The sequence below is a fragment of the Corythoichthys intestinalis genome, chromosome 18, assembly GCF_030265065.1.
Source record: "Corythoichthys intestinalis isolate RoL2023-P3 chromosome 18, ASM3026506v1, whole genome shotgun sequence".
In the NCBI taxonomy this organism is placed as follows: Eukaryota; Metazoa; Chordata; class Actinopteri; order Syngnathiformes; family Syngnathidae; genus Corythoichthys; species Corythoichthys intestinalis.
In genome coordinates this window covers 48019337-48035038 of record NC_080412.1, presented here as the reverse complement: position 1 = coordinate 48035038, position 15702 = coordinate 48019337, and the positions used below count along the sequence as shown (strand labels likewise).

Sequence of the window (15702 nt, the reverse complement as noted above, 5' to 3'; positions counted from 1 at the left end):
AGAGACTCTTTTCTTTAATTGTCCTTAAAGTGCGTACAATAGGGTAAAAAACATTTTTTTTTAAGTCTTAAATGGCATTATTATGTGAATTAGAAACATATTTTGAGACGATTCGACTATATACAACAATTTGGCAAAGCGCAGATGACTAGAAATAAACTAGAAATGAGTCTTTTAATCCACCATTTAGCCACGCCTACCATGATAGGGCTCTAGAGTCCCCAACAGGAGGATGATGTCGACTTCACTTTACCTTCGCACCTCCCGAACAATATTTTATGCCACCGTAGTTAGTCTCCCTGCCCCGGCTTCGGAGAATGTAAACAAACCGAGAGGCGTGACGGCTAGCCGACGCGCTGACCCGAACAGAGTGATGTTTCAAAGTCTCCAAAGCAAAAAAAAAAAAATCACACAAAACTGGGCCGGATCATTTCACACGGCGGCGGGGTCGTGGATTGTCTTTGCCGATCGGCAACCCGCCCGGCGGCGAGTGAGTTAGGGCTCATCACTCCCCTGCTGCGGGCGGAGGGCTCGTTTGCGGGGAAGCGGCCGGACAATGATGGCCTGACAAACCGGCCGACGTCGGAGGAACGCGTAGCTGCCACATGGTCGACACGAATATGGCGTAGAATAATGCTTTACTACACAGCGGAGACGTAGAGTCGTACGAGAGCGGCTGCAGTTGTTGTGCGGCTAACATGGCAGGATGTGCCTGAGGAGAACTTTTCTACATGTCGGTCGGTCCATGATCAAACGTAAGTAAATAGTCCTTTGGTTAAAGGAAGTTTGTAGCTTTTACTTTGTAATCGCGGCCATTTTTAACTAAAAATGAAAATTTGACAAAACACCAGGCACACGAAGAGGGCAATAAGCCGAGTACAGCGCTCTCCGGGGGAGCGACAAGACGCCAGTCGTCAGCCGAGTGGCATGCTCAGTGGACAAGGAGCATTGTCAGCAGTGTTTTTAATAATGGCGTTAGAATATAACGGTGTTATTTTTTCAGTGGTGAGTAATCTAATGAATTACTTTTCTCATCTTGGCAACCCCGTTACAGTTACTGAGGCGGGAAAGGCGTGCGTTACTATGCGTTACAGTGTTTGTTGAATGACTCGATAAAAGTCTGAGAGGGATGGACTAACGGAGACGAGAGAGTGGGGAGGAGGCAAGGGAGTTGTGACGCCGTTGTAAACGTGATACTAGGTGGCTCCAATAATAGCTGATTGTAGCCGATAGCCTACAAACTCCGCCCGCATGATGCCACTGCAGATATCACGTATATATAGAACTAGATGCAAATGACAGACACAGCGGCATTAACGACATGTAAAAAGAACTAGATGCGTTAGTAAACAGCCGCCATCTTAAAGCAGTAGACTTCTCAGGAAGGCTCCGTTGTAGAGAACCTTCCTAACGAACCTAAGTCACTTTTCATCTAAAATGCTCCTAAATCGGCAAAATCTTGACTTTAATCTATCTTTAAATGATGAAACGGTTTTAAAACTTACACATGTCGAAAGTAGACAGAAGGGAATAATGGGAGCAATTTTAACGGTTGATTCACAACATTAAATGAAATATAGCTAAGGTTACCATCTAGTTACCGCAATACCCCTGTGTTTAGTTAAGTTTAGGGTAAAGAATTGGGCTAGGGCCAGTTGTGCCAAAACCCCTTTAACTTCACATTGTGTAACCTGTTTTTTTTTTTGGAGAAAAAAAAAACATGAAAATTATCACTAGTTACTTTGCCAAGTAAGTAATTACTCTTACATTCAGGTAACTGAGTTACTAACGCAATTACTTTTTGGGAAAAGTAACTAATGACTTTTTGAAAGTAAGATTAACAACACTGATTGTCAGCCACAAAATGCAAGCCACCTCCGTATTAAAACGTGTGCCACGGTCCCAGTATTTGACATAACACAAAACACGATGTTCACGGTTGTCGCACACTTGTGTTGGCTGATTTCGGGGCGAACGGAAACTTAAACCCAAAAAGGCTGACATGCCTCTCCCTGGTGCGGCTACATAAGCCTGCAGCCGTTTGGCTGGCGTGATGCGAAAAATAAACCTATTCATCTGCTGAATCCGAAGTCCGTCTGCATGCTATAAAGCAATGCTGTATTGTGAGACGCCGACCCGGGTGATGTCACATTCGTCCTAAACCCGAAACTAAAGCAGGAAGTCAATCATTTTCATGGCGCGGGATTGAAAAATTGAATATATAAAATGATGGCTTCCACACACAACCAAGCGGTCAACGAGCATAAAATATGAAATAAAAATGCTTTCTGGTGTCATATGCACTTTCTCGCTTCAGCCGCGTGGCTGGCTAGCAGCCCATTTGCCACCGAAAGAGGACGACACGCACGGGTGTTCAAATGGGACTGAATTTAGGAAATGAATCTCATGAATGGGCTACCTTCTCATTTCATGAATCACCTTTCAGTTGCACATTTCTATCTCAGAAATATTCATTCATTATCCATGCCGACGAGGAAATATTCATTCATTATCCATGCCGACGAGGGTGCTGGAGCTAACTACAGGCAGTAGGCCGGGTACACCCTGGACTGGTTGCCAGCACAGTGAGACATACAACCATTCACGCACGCGCTCATACCTATGGACAATTTAGAGCAGGGTTGACTAAATCCGGACCTCGGTGCCACTTTTCCTGTGGTGTTTTCCATGTCTCCCTCCTCCAACACACCTGAATCAAAAATAATCAGGATCATTATCAGGCTTCTGGAGAGGTTGCTGATGACATCATCATTTGATTCAGGTGTGTTAGGGGAGAGAGACGTGGAAAACACCACAGGAAAAGTGGCACCGAGGTCCGGATTTAGTCAACCCTGATTTAGAGTGTTCAATCAGCCTACCACGCATGTTTTGGCGATGCGGGAGGAAACTGGAGAAAACCCAGGCAGGCACGGGGAGAACATACAAACTCCACACAGGAAGGCCCAACCCTTGATTCCAGAAATGTAACGCAGACGTGCTAACCACTCAGCTTGTGCTATTGTGCATTAGGTAGTGGGCGTGTTTGGAAAACAAAATAGATCTCCGATTGAAATCCTCAGTTTGTGTCATTTTTGTCTTGTTTTGTGTGTTTAATATTGCATCCGACCTCCACGGGAGCGTAAGAAGTCTAGTTTTATTTTGAAATAAACTTGCTTCCATCATCGTCGGTTGTACCGAGAAGTGCGCAAATACGCGGTGACTGCGTTGTTTGGAAATGCAAACTTCTTTTTCTCATCAATTTATCATCCTTAACGCGTTAGTTGAAATGCTCAACACCACCGGAAGAAAAACAATTTGGGGTTTTTTACAAGACACAGCAGAAGAAAATAAGCGCTTCATTTGGGAGGCGGGGCCAGTGTAGGCTCCGCCTTCCCGCACGCTCGACAAATAACAGCAAATCAAACTCTTACTGTTCAGGGAGAACCAGCGCAGCCAATAAAACACAAACAAAAATTTACACGATAGACAGCGTGCGTGTTTGGGTGGGGGTCTGTTATAGAGGCGGGCGGTGACCCCGGCTCTAGCCCCGCCCCACCTCCAGGACCACGTAGAGCGCATCATGAAAACGTGTGCAAGAACATCTGCGACATCTTTGCTGGATTCATCGTGTTTTCAATAGACGCGTGCTTTTGGTTCCAAGCGACAAAGGAGATTTCTACACGATCTTTGACTTTTTTTTCCTCAGAAAAGATTGGACGAATTTGCCATTTAGGCAAACCTTTGGCAAAATTTCTGCAAATACAAAACTTGCTTTGAGATGGAATTGGATGTAGAGGTTGAGGGAAAAGTGGCATCTTTTAAGACAAAACCTTGAAAAATCTGTTCATGAACCTTGTTTGAAACATTGGATGTATGAGTTTGTGATGTAGATCTTTCAAATCGCTCAACAATTAGGATAAAAAATGTGTAACCGTGTATTTGGTAAATACATGGGAATTACTGTTGGTACTGGATTTTTTGAATTGATTTTTTATACACACTGTTATAAGCCTTTCATTTTCTAAATCCTTGTTCATAATTATCTGGTGTTGTCCTCCCAGCATGCATTATGCAGCCAAAGCGCATTGACATTTTGAGCAAATTGACTTTTCGACTTAAATGGACGCTCTTTATTAGTTAGGACTTACTTTTTTGACGTTGGAATTTGGTTGGAGCAAATTGTTAGGACATAAATGAGAAACTGATTTTTTTTTTACCGCACTCATTTATCAAGTGATGTTTCAACTTTTGTGGCACGGGAATCCTTTTGTGGCCACCCGCCAGCCAACTGACACGGAAAAAAACCTCGTCTTCCTCCATTACTGAAAGCGCTCCAGAAAGTCCTGGTAGTTTTGTCTGTGAGCGGAAGCGGCCGGGACAAAATGTCCGCCGGGATGCGTCATGACCTCCGGTTCTCGAAAGACGGCCAGTAGATCGCGGCTCTCGTCGGCGGGAATCACGCCGTCCTCCAGGCCGAAGACGTGCATGGACGCCGTCTCCAGCGGCGCGGAGTAAAAGGTCAGGTGCCGAGCGCAGCGGCTGCGGAAGCCGGCCACCAGGATGGCGAACCGGAAGCTCAAGTCGGGCTCGGCGCCCGATTCCCGCAACGCGCAGAGCACGACCGCCAAAGCGGCGCCTTGGCTGAAGCCCAGGACGCCGTCCAGCGGCGCGTGACGGCGCGCCGCCTCCCGCACCGCCGCCACGCTTTCGTCCAGGCCCGAGCTGTCCTCGCAGAGCTGCCGAGCGTCGAAGGTCCGCGCGCCGGGGTCTGAGAACCACCAGCCGCGACGGTCGCCGTCGCCGCTCTCCTGGCCTGCGACCGCCCCGGAAAAAAAAAAAAAAAAAAAAGGCAAACATAACCTTAATGCTGATACGTTGAGTACCGGGGAAGGAATTTCCTGACGAACAGTACGGATAGTCCCCGGGTTGCGTGATTCGGACTTTACGATGCCAGAGTCTCTTTTTAATAATAATGTTGACTTTTGGTTTGTGACGCATCTTGGCGCAGCTAGTACTAATAGCACGCAAGTACGAGCGCATGTACGTACGAAGAAGGTATATGCGCACATCAAGTAGCACGCACGCACGCACGCACGCACGTGAAGCATCCACAGAGGCAACATAGATGTATCACAAAAGTGAGTACACCCCTGGCATTCCTGCAGATATTTATGGTAATCTTTTCGTGGGACAACACTGACAAAATGACATTTTGACACAATGAAAAGTAGTCTAATAGAGTTCATTTATTTCCCCCTCAAAATATAGCCATTAATATCTAAACCCCTGGCAACAAAAGTGAGTACACCCTTCAGTGAAAGTTATCAACATACGTACAACATGTCAACTGTCAATATTTTGTGTGGCCACCAATATTAACCCGGAACTGCCTGGGCATGGAGTTGACCAGAGCTATCCAGAACTGCCGGGGCATGGAGTTGACCAGAGCTTCACCGGTTGCCACTCGAATGCTCTTCCACTCCTCCGTGACCACGTTGCCGGATATTTGAGACTTTGCGCACCTCCTATTGGGTTCAAGTCTGGAGACACGCTTGGCCAGTCCATCGCCTTTACCCTCAGCCTCTTCGGTAAAGCACTGGTCATCTTGTTTGGGGTCACTGTCATGCCCTGCGACCCAGTTTCTGGAGGGAGGGGATCATGCTCTGCTGCAGTATTTCACAGTTCCCTCAATGGAATCTAACTCTCCAACACCTGCAGCACTCATGCAGCCCCAGACCATGACATTCCCACCACTATGCTTAACTGTAGGCATGACACACTATTTTTTGAGTTATTTTGAGAGGGAAATAAATGAACTCTATATAATTGCTGTAAACAGACTACTTTTCATTGTCATTTTGTCAGTGTTGTCCCGTGAAAAGATATACTTATATATCTGCAGAAATGCCAGTGGTGTACTGACTTTTGTGATACACTGTGTATCTATAGTTTATATATATAATGTAACACCTTTTGTACCATTTACTGTGCGTTTTCAACTGTGGTCAAATACTTGGGGCAATTTGATGTGATTGTTTTTGAAGATGATGTGTGGATGCTAACTGATACGTGCAAATTATTACTGTATCAGCAGCTATTCGTAAAAACAAATTTGAATTGCATTAACTGAAGAAATGAAGATGAACTGCACTTATTTTAGTTACATTCTGCAAATGTCGATGAATAAAGTCAGCAAAGCACACGGACGTCTGACATAGGCTAGGTTTACACTCCAGGTCTTAATGCACAAATCCGGTTTTTTGACATGTTTTTTTGGCGCGCTCGTTCAGAGCACGCCAAAAAAACGTCCATTGAGAACGTCCATTGAGAACGTTGAAGTATCACGCACGCGCACTAATTCACAGTCCGAGATGCGCTCAGCAAAGACCCGCATACGCACAAGCATCAAAACAAATTACACATGCAAGCTGTATGTCATTCCAGAGTGATCATATTTTGATTTCCAAAAAGGGGACACAAATAACAGACATGAATAATCCCCGTCTAGTCTTATATTATTATATACACACGAGCCTTGACGTGTGCGCGTGAAATGACGCGGGTGCGTCAGTTTGCCCCGATTCGGCCATGTGTGCAATAATGAAATATTGCTCATTCGTCTCACAGAATGAAAATCGAAAATTGTAAGGTTTATTCTTTTCTTCAGTTTATTTTTTTATGACTGTGGTCAAGCCCGCTTCATGCTTAAAAGCAGAGTTCAAGCTGGGCGTTAATGCCTACACGGCTGCCGTCCTCTCTGCCTCTCGCTCTTTGCTGACGTAATTGCTGCACGAATTCCGATCTGGGAGTCTTGACCGTTCAGACCGCCGGTCACGTTCTGAAAAAATGTGGCCCGGATCGGATTTGAACCACATACGAAAGTGACTCAGATCGGATTTGAAATGGTCCACTTCTATGAGACTTGTCCAATTCAGACCGTCAAGTTAATGCCCGACTCCAGTCGGAAAAACACGAGGAAAAAAAATCGGAATCGTGCATTAAGACCTGTAGTGTGAACCTAGCCATAGTCTCGGCGCTTAGCTCGCCATCTAGCTAGAATGTCTTGGCGAGGCCAGCACAATGACGTGTAATACATGTTTTTGGATCGTTATTTTGAGACTTAGTGGGTATTTAGGGGTACGCAAAGTGTTAATTCCAACCTATGCGGAAATTCGGGTGACGTCGCCAGTGTAGGAACGGTACTCGTTCGTAGCCCGGGGATTACCAGTATTAGTCTCAATTCATCCAAGTTTATTCGGATACGTTATTAACAGGCAACTGCATGTAATGTGAGGAAATGGGACTTGTACCGCCATCTAGTGTCCCCTCGTATGACTATCGCGGTCAAAATGGCATTCAACGAATATCAATAGAATAAGACCCCTCTCGAAAATGCCGCACGGCTGGAGCCGTCAAGCTCGTCGCTTGCACTTTGAACGATACCAGCTGCTCGGACAAACTTCCTCGTCTCTTTAGCTCAACCGCATTAGCTTAACTTGAGCTCACCTTGTTCGATCGAGTGCGGCGCGTCCATGTAGACAAAGTCGACTTTTTTCTTGAGGAGCTTTCTGAGGGCGCCCGTCTTCTCCCGGAACGAGGCGCCGTTCTGCCGGTAGCCGTGAAGGCACAAGACCCGCAGCGGCGCCATGGCCGGTGTTCCGCTTACTGCTAACTACAAGCTGCTAGCCACTGGCTGCAAGTGCAGCCGGAAGTTACCTTCCTTTTCACGTATCCGCGCTTGACTTGACTCCTCATTACTTATATTTCCTACAGTTGAAAATGGACAGGGAGGCGCCTTAATACGAGAGTTTGCGTCAGTGATTAAAAAAAAATAAAATAAAAATGCCATTATTTTGGACGTCAACGAGTCTAGCTTTCCGGTTTCCTGCGCGCGTGCTGCAGTTCTCCGCGTGAGCACAAGAGGGCACCGATCGCCCGCCTGCTCGTCGCAGCTGACCACCCCCTTCTGTAGTCTCCGACGGGTCCGTTGAGTGTTTGTTGAAAGTTGCGGCTGGTACCGAACGCGGTCAAGATGTTCCGGAAGCCCGTTCGGCGGGTTTAGGGCGAGCCGGACGTGCGAGTCTGCCCGGGAGTCCCGCCTCGGCTGGGTAGATCGATCGGCGACCCCCGACTCGAGCCTCTAAAGTGCGTGCGGACGGACGTGACGGCAAAGTTGGAGCCGTCCTGCTGACTTTGGACCGACTTCTCGCGTCCCGAGCGACATTTGACTAGGCTCTTTGACCCGCCGCCGTTAACATTGGTTTTCAGATGCCAGCGTCCTTACGGATTTGGACTGACGCTCGGAAGCGTCGTCGGATCGGAACCGGGTCGCCGTTGTTGTTGTTATTTTTGGGGACGGAGGGCGATGCGGTAGGAACGAGGCTCGATCGTTGGCTTTTGGCGAGCGTCGGAGCGAGGCCCGCCGGTCGGGCTTCTAGCGGCCTCGAGTAGAGCTCGCGCGGCCGCCGGGGAGGCACGACGGACGGGCTCCCGGCGCCGCGCCGCGCCGCGCCCTCCCACTCTCCTCTTTGGGCCCCGGCCGGGCGAATCGCCAGATGGAGCGGATGGAGGTGGACCAGTGCGCAGGCTCGTCCGCCGGGCCTTTACGGAGGTCCATCAGCGCCCCCATGATTACGAGTGTCAGGTAAGTGCTACTGCAGTGCGACGTCGCTTGAAGCGTCGACTTTTGTTTGCTGGAAACACAGTATTCGTTTGCTAATGTCAAACTCACGGCCGGGGGCCCGGTTCCGGCCCGTTGCATCATTTTGTGTGGCCCGTCAAAGTTCATTCATTTCACGTTTTTAAGCTCAAATTGAAATTCAATTTCCATTTTCCCCAACAAAAGATGTAGTTTACAGTTGTTGGTGTTGTAGGTTGTTTTTTTTTTTTTTAATTTCCAAATATTCAAAAAATAAATATTTACCCTTAAAATGAAAAAAAAAAAAAAAAGTTTTCAACAAAAAACAAGACATAAAGATATAAACAATTTTAAAAAGAAATTTTACTGTTTATCCCTTTTTTTTAGTTTTGGACAAAAATCCCTTCATACATATAGACATTTACCTTTTTTCATCCCAAAAAAATGTTGTCTTACAAAAAAAAAAAACGTCCGTCTACTAGCGAGCGGAGCAGCGAGTGCAGTCCCGTCTACCCACTGCGCCAAAGACGAGTGTCCGTCAACTGCAACCGTCAGCCCCAGGTGCGTACGTGTGCGAGAGACACCCGCTTTTTCTTTGCGACGGTCTTAAGACGTGCCTTTCCAGGACGACGACATGGAGGCGTCGCCGGCGGGGAGCGGCGCGCACAGACTCAGGTGGGCGCCCCCTAGCTCCGCCCCCTTTCTGGACGTCCCGGCTTTCGCTCGCCCTCTGCGTTCCGGCGACCTCGCGAGCGGCCGGTGGCAGCGACGTCCTTTCCAGGTGAGCGTTAACACGGCGCGGTTCCGCCGACGCCGGCTGACCTCTGTTTGGCTCTTCTTCAGCGGTCGGGCTCGCGGGAGAGCGGAATCACGCCCAACTCCTCGCCCGGTCTCACCAGGAGGTTCAGGTCCGAGCGCGCCGTTCCCGTTCTTGCGTCTTTTTCACCTTTCTCGGCTAACGCTCCGGTCACGCTTGTGCGGCAGAGCCGCCGACGTCGGATGGCCCGCGTCGACGCCGCTCAAGCGGAAAGGTTTATATCTTTTCTCCGTCCCGTCCGCTTATCGGCGGCTGCCCGTTGAGTCCCCTTCTCTTTGTCTATCAGGAGGGGCGGAGACGGACGGTCCGCCAAAGAAGCTTTTTGTGACCGGGGTGTCGGACCCCGCCGGCCAAAGTAGCTACGCGCTCAGGTGCCGACCGACCGCCACGCTCTGCGCCGATTCGCGGGTCACGTCGTCACGTTCCCGTCTCCGCCCCCAGCGCTTCGGCGGCAGACTCGGCCCGCGGAGGAATCGCCGTCCATCCGTCGTCGCCGTTCGCCGGGTTGACCCCGCCTCCTCTCGGACCGCCGCAATGAAGTGGGCGGAGCCTACCCGGACCCGGCCGGCGGCCGTCTGCGGCGGGCTCGCCGACGTTTCCGGCTAGAATTCCTGATGCGCGGAACGTCGGCGGATGCTCTGCGTCGCCGCTGACAAAATATTGACATTGAGCACACGGCGACCACTTTTGACAGTGAAACGACGGAGAGGCGTCGACCAGCTTCCTACTGGTAAAACGGCTTTATTTTCACAAAGGACCATTGGTGGCCGTTGCCGTCCGAGAAGGAAGGAAGGAAGACTTGTACTCTCGCTTAGCGTGCGGCTAATTCGGATTTCTGGGAACTTGTGTCGACGCCGGCCGGCTACCAAGGTTTTCCGCCCAAAGACCGTCGCTTTCTCCGCCGGAGGGCGACGACTTTGCGTACGTAACGAGTGACTCGATTGAGCGCGAGAAGAGGGGGTGGGGAGGAAAAATGGAAAGAAAAAACGCTTTGTGAGAAATGAACTTTTTATGGAAGCTTTTGAAAATAAAATCAGGTAAAGGTGGTGGATGACTCGGTCCTCACGCGAGCCCACGGACCCGTCGTAGGGCGATCAGCGAGAGAGCAGCGGGAGGTCTCCCGGGCTCATGATGAGACTGGGGTCCAGGTTGAGGTTCTCTGAAGACAAAGGTCAGCAGTTAGAAGGAGTCCGCCGGCGGGTGGCTCACTCGGCGCTCACCTTGGTCAAAGTTGAGCTTCTTCCCCAGTCCGTCCATGTCCACCAGGTCGCTGTTGACGTCCGAGTCGTTGAGCGCGCTCAGCGTCACGTCTGGAGCCGCGACGGGTTAGAGCTTAGATGCACGAAGAGGAGTTTTGACCGTCTCCCGGCAAAACCATCCTCGCTATCGACTCGGCGGCCGCCGTCGATCCGTCCGACGCGGGAGGGCCGACGACGTTCTTGGGCCGCCGCTCTTCCGCTTCGTACGGATCGGACGGCGACGAGCGATATACTTTCCAATTCGCCGGAGAAGCGTGTCGGGACCTTTTACGTCCCCTACTAAAATGGCCTCGGGCGAAGTCCGAGTCGTAACTAGTTTCTATCTCAAAAGAGGATTTTATCGACATCAAAGCATCTGTCGACGTACATTTGAAGTAGGGCGGCGTACGGACAAAGAGAAGGAGAAAGTAGCTTTTCTCCCTACCTGCGGTCTTCTGCTTTTTGACGGGCGGCGCCGAGGAAGCGCTCTGCATCCCGCCGGCGGCGACCGGCGCCGCGGGGGCGACGGCTTTCTTGGCGCTCTTCTTGGGCGAGTCGGCATTGAAGGGCACCCTGCTGTCCTCGTACAACTTCCTCTTCACGGTGCTCTTGATCTGAGCGCTGCCGGGGGGCGGTAAAGACTTTGAGATGCCGGCTAGATAGCGGAGTAGAAATGAGCGCGCGTACGTACACGGTGCGATCTTTGATGACGCCGCTGATACTGTTGAGGTCGTCGCCGAATCGTCGCACGGCCAAGCGCAGCATCTCAATCTCCGTCTCGGTCCATTTAGCCCTGAAGAAGACGAGCGTTTAGCGGCCCGCCTCGTCTTAGGGGTCTTTTGACTTGGGAAGTCAACGACGCTCGACGTCCGATCGTCCCGCCGCGAATTTAAAGGAGCTCGTCGATCGTAGACGTCCGATCCGTTCGAGGCGGGAAGCCCGGCGCCCAACCGACCCGCGTTCGAGGGGATCGGACGTCGACGAGCTTCCCCTAAATTGTCTATCGCCGTCGGCGGAGACCGTCAATGAGTTAACGGGCGTTTGATTTCAATTCCCCTTTAGTTTTGAGAACATTTTCAAACGTATTTGTAAATTTGAAGAATCTAAAATGGTAAAGTTGCCGAAAATATGTGAAAACTATGTGCCTCCCTTCATCCAAAAACAAAAAAGGCAAACACTGATCAATCCATCCGAAATGCTTCTCCGTTTCTCTTTTTTGGGCGGTTGCCGAGCCCGGGCCTACAGCTGACAACCAAATAGCGTACCGCACGAACGCCATTTTTGGACCGTGACGTCGCATCGTAAAGCGGAAGTGGGACGTTATAGACCCGCCCTCACGTAGAAACAATGTTATTTATGCTACTTTTCTCCGGGAATCTTTCAAAAAAATAACATGCCGATCAAACGCTGCTGCTATGGAACTCGTTGAAACAACTCTAGACATTACGACACGTGAAGGATGTTTTCTTCATATGTTTCCCGAAACCAAAAACTGTGAAGAATCAACTTGCGCAAACGTTTACCAGCTTGGTGAAGCCAGGGTGAAGCTGTTCAAATTGCATATGCGGTAAACATTTTGTTGGGTTGGCATGCTCCTTCAGAGGACAGAGAGGTAAGCTGTTTTGATATTTAAACTTATTTTTTTAGCGTGGCGTTGTGCCGTGCTGCTTCTGTCTGACTATGAATGACCTGAAAAGAATTGGCATCTGACCTCCACTGTTACCTTTTCTGTTGTAAAAAAAACCCCCACAACTTCAGTAAGAGGGAAGTGTAAATAAATTATAGAATTCAGCTTTTTTATTCATGAAAAAATGTAATGTGTTTGTTGACTGTCACTGAGTAGCAATTGCGATCGCTATGCAAAAATATCAATGTAAATTGTCCAAAAGAACGGTCAGAGACGTAAGACAACCAGAGGGTATAAGAAAAACTGGGCATGTGGTGGTAAAGGATAGATTGTTGAAACAGGATCATGTCATTGTCAGTCGTTTAAGAAAATGTGTCGATTAAAAAGCTTAGGTCGGCTGTTTTTTTTTTTTTTTCCCCAGCCCTCGACACTCTTTAACTGAACATTTGTATGTTCTTCCACATCTTTACCAGTGAATTTGGCACCATCCTTTTCGGACCGAATTGGTAGGTTTAGCTCAGGGGTTCCCAAACGTTTCCACATCGGGCCGCTGTGGGTGCTGGATTTTTTTCCAACAAAACAGGACGACACGTGTACCAATCTGGTGTTTTCCCAGTGTAATCAGTTGATTGTAGTCAGGTGCTGCTTGTTTTAGCCGAAACCTCATTGGTTAAACGGTCTGTGCTCGATCGGTAAGAACAAAAACCAGGACCCACAGGGGTTTTTGAGGAACCACTAGTTAGCTTTAGCTCTGTAAACATCTCCTTCGTACACGTTTTAATTTGATTTCCTACTGGGGGGCAAATGGTCACGTGTCCCCCCACCCCTTAGCAACAGTAGCTACCGTCATGAATATTAATGAGCGGAAGTGACTTGTAGCGTGCGGTACGCCATTGATCTTGGCTCACCCGGCGGGGCTGCTGTCCGACACCGGGTGCAGCTGCATAGTCAGCTCGCCCAGTTTGCTGAAAGCCGCGCCGGCCGCCGAGAAGATCTCGCCCACCTGTTAAATAACGCCGGCCGGGCCGGGCCGGGCCGGGCAGTTATCTATCGAGCCTCACCCTTCCATTTTCGACGTCGTCGTTTACCTTAGCGGAAGCTGACGTCATGTCGAAAGGGCTCCCGTTTGTGCTCGTTGACAACAAAAAGCCCGGTGTGGCTAACACAGCTGGCCTAGGTGGTGCTAGCCGGCGTTAGCAGTTTGTTGTTAGCCGACCGGTTTCCATCGATAGGAGCGTTGCAGAAAACTCCAAGTTGACTTAGTACCTTGAGCTGAGCGAAAAGACTCCCCACGAATACAATCCAAAGTCAAAAACAAAGAGCCCAGCGAGCGCTCGTTGGCTATTGGCTCTTGGCAGCCTTTCACCGGAAAAGGTAGGCGGTCCGTCCGCTCTGGCGGTGATTATGGAGTCTGCCCGTTACTGTAGTAAGAACAAACGCCAACAGAGGGCGACACTGCTCTTCTGCTCATTCGTGTACGACGTGCATGCTCATTGCTCAATATGGTTTTATGCAAATTAAAGACTGATTTTCTCCTTATAAAATTTTAACGAAAATATAAGCAATTCATCATAAAACAAAATTAATCTTCACCCCAACCCCCCCAAAAAACTAGTTGTAACAAATGTCAAAAGTGGAAGAAAATGAAGAATAAATACATAAATTCCCGTGTGTATTTTCCCCAGGGAATAAAAAAAAAAAAAAAGTTTTTTTTTTTAAAGTTTTTTTTTTAAATTAATCTCTTGCAACCTCCCGTAGTTCACCTCTCTGGCTGCCATGGACAGCAATAAATGTCCAATTCTTTTAAATATAATGGATGTCTGTCGTAGTCAATAGGTTTTTTTCAATATCAATTTCCCATTTTTACTAACTATCGCAGCCTATATTCTGTGACGTTTCAGTGAATGAGTTAGGATGTCAAATATTCATTTACATGCAATAGTCCAACTGCAACACTATTAACGTGCAATATTCCAATGCTTTCACTGTCAAATTGCTGCTACTTCAATTAATTGCACTGCCTGAACATAGGACTACCTCATACACATTTTATATTTATTTAGATTTTATACTTTTATTCTAGCAAATCACATTTGAGATTTTTACTTGTCGTGCACACTGTAAAGGGAGATGCTCCACAATTTCATTGCACCACTGTATAATGAAAATAAAGGTCTATTCTATTCTATTCTATTCTATTCTATTCTATTCTGAGTTAATGATTACTTTTTTATTCTATTCTATTCTGAGATAATGATTACTTTTAAATGTGTGTCCACTGTCGTGACCAGTGTTCTCATCCATATTTATAAATGATAAAATTGATCAAAATGGAAAAGAATGGGGGGGAAATGCCATTATATTGATATAACAAATGTCACGAATAAGCATTTTTCTAGCCACTGCCAACGTTGGATGACTTTGCCGGTGACGCGTGACCTTTGAACCACGAAGCAGGAAGTCCCTTCTTTCCCACAGCCGACGGCTTTTTCATCTTCGGCATCGGCGGCCATAAACTGTACGCGGCGGGCCCCAATGATTAACTTTTACAAGCGTGTGGGCGTGCTCACGGAGAACATTTTGTTTGCGCTCACTTTCTTTTTCTCTCTCTCAAATTTGGCCGTCGTTTGCGACGCGGCACAGATGACCTTATTACATTCGTTACAATCGTCACGGCCGTGGCGTGAATGTCATTATTAATATGTCATAAATGTGTTGTAAACTTGAGGTCATAAATGTATAATATATCCTAAATGTGTCCAAATGTAGCTCATAAATCTACATAACTGTCTTAAATGTGTATAATATATTCTAAATGTATAAAAGTTGGATCTAAAAATAGCTCATGAATCTATAAATGATGTTTTATATATCCTAAAAGTATGTCATAAACTTGAACAAATGTCTATAAATATCCGCAAATATTTCACAGTCATATGCCATAAATGTGTCTAGAATAGTTAATAAATCTATATAACTGTCTGAAATGTGTGTATGTCTTAAAACTATTTTAGTATGTCATAAATGTACATTACTATGTCATGAAAATGAATAATTGTCCAAAATGTCTATAAATATCTTCAGATATGTCATCTCTTCCAAATTCATCCATAATACATCATGAGAATGTACTGATATTCCCTATATTGCCATTTCAATACGTATAAGAATATTTAATTCAATAAACAAGAATCTTTGGAGCGATCATGTATTGATGATAAAACAAACTTCCCTTTGAGTCAAAAGTTAAACATTTGGTATATGAATCCAAGGGTGTAGGTTTGCATAGGGACATAACACTAGCCAATTTTCAGGATGCTCAAATTGTCCACAGCAACTTTGAAGCAACCTTATTTGCATTTTATAATTACTTCTGTTATAT

The 15702-nt window shown here is 47.4% G+C and overlaps 3 protein-coding genes across 5 annotated transcripts; 1 reads left to right on the top strand and 2 right to left on the bottom strand.

Annotated features, from left to right (window-relative positions):
• Positions 1-2870: 2870 nt before the first annotated feature.
• Positions 2871-8584, bottom strand: ovca2 (OVCA2 serine hydrolase domain containing). Its single transcript, XM_057821529.1, has 2 exons — positions 7507-8584; positions 2871-4813 (listed from the first exon to the last, which is right to left on the bottom strand). Exons 1-2 carry the CDS (start codon positions 7646-7648, stop codon positions 4320-4322), a joined length of 636 nt encoding a protein of 211 aa, XP_057677512.1. The 5' UTR covers positions 7649-8584; the 3' UTR covers positions 2871-4319.
• Positions 7033-13639, top strand: LOC130906860 (uncharacterized). The gene is made up of 7 exons (XM_057821531.1): positions 7033-8644; positions 9121-9199; positions 9264-9419; positions 9482-9546; positions 9623-9669; positions 9742-9826; positions 9897-13639. Exons 1-7 carry the CDS (start codon positions 8556-8558, stop codon positions 9991-9993), a joined length of 618 nt encoding a protein of 205 aa, XP_057677514.1. The 5' UTR covers positions 7033-8555; the 3' UTR covers positions 9994-13639.
• On the bottom strand, positions 10446-13755 carry c18h17orf49 (chromosome 18 C17orf49 homolog). 3 transcript variants are annotated; one of them, XM_057821528.1, is made up of 6 exons: positions 13409-13741; positions 13229-13323; positions 11385-11486; positions 11139-11314; positions 10676-10765; positions 10446-10614 (listed from the first exon to the last, which is right to left on the bottom strand). In XM_057821528.1, the coding sequence occupies exons 1-6, from the start codon at positions 13427-13429 to the stop codon at positions 10550-10552; spliced, it is 549 nt and encodes a 182-aa protein (XP_057677511.1). In that variant the 5' UTR covers positions 13430-13741; the 3' UTR covers positions 10446-10549. The 3 variants fall into 3 exon arrangements, with proteins under 3 accessions (XP_057677511.1, XP_057677509.1, XP_057677510.1); XM_057821526.1 differs by lacking the exons at positions 10446-10614; positions 10676-10765 and having other exon boundaries at positions 10773-11314; positions 13409-13743; XM_057821527.1 differs by lacking the exons at positions 10446-10614; positions 10676-10765; positions 13229-13323 and having other exon boundaries at positions 10773-11314; positions 13409-13755.
• Between the last annotated feature and the right edge of the window lie 1947 nt (positions 13756-15702).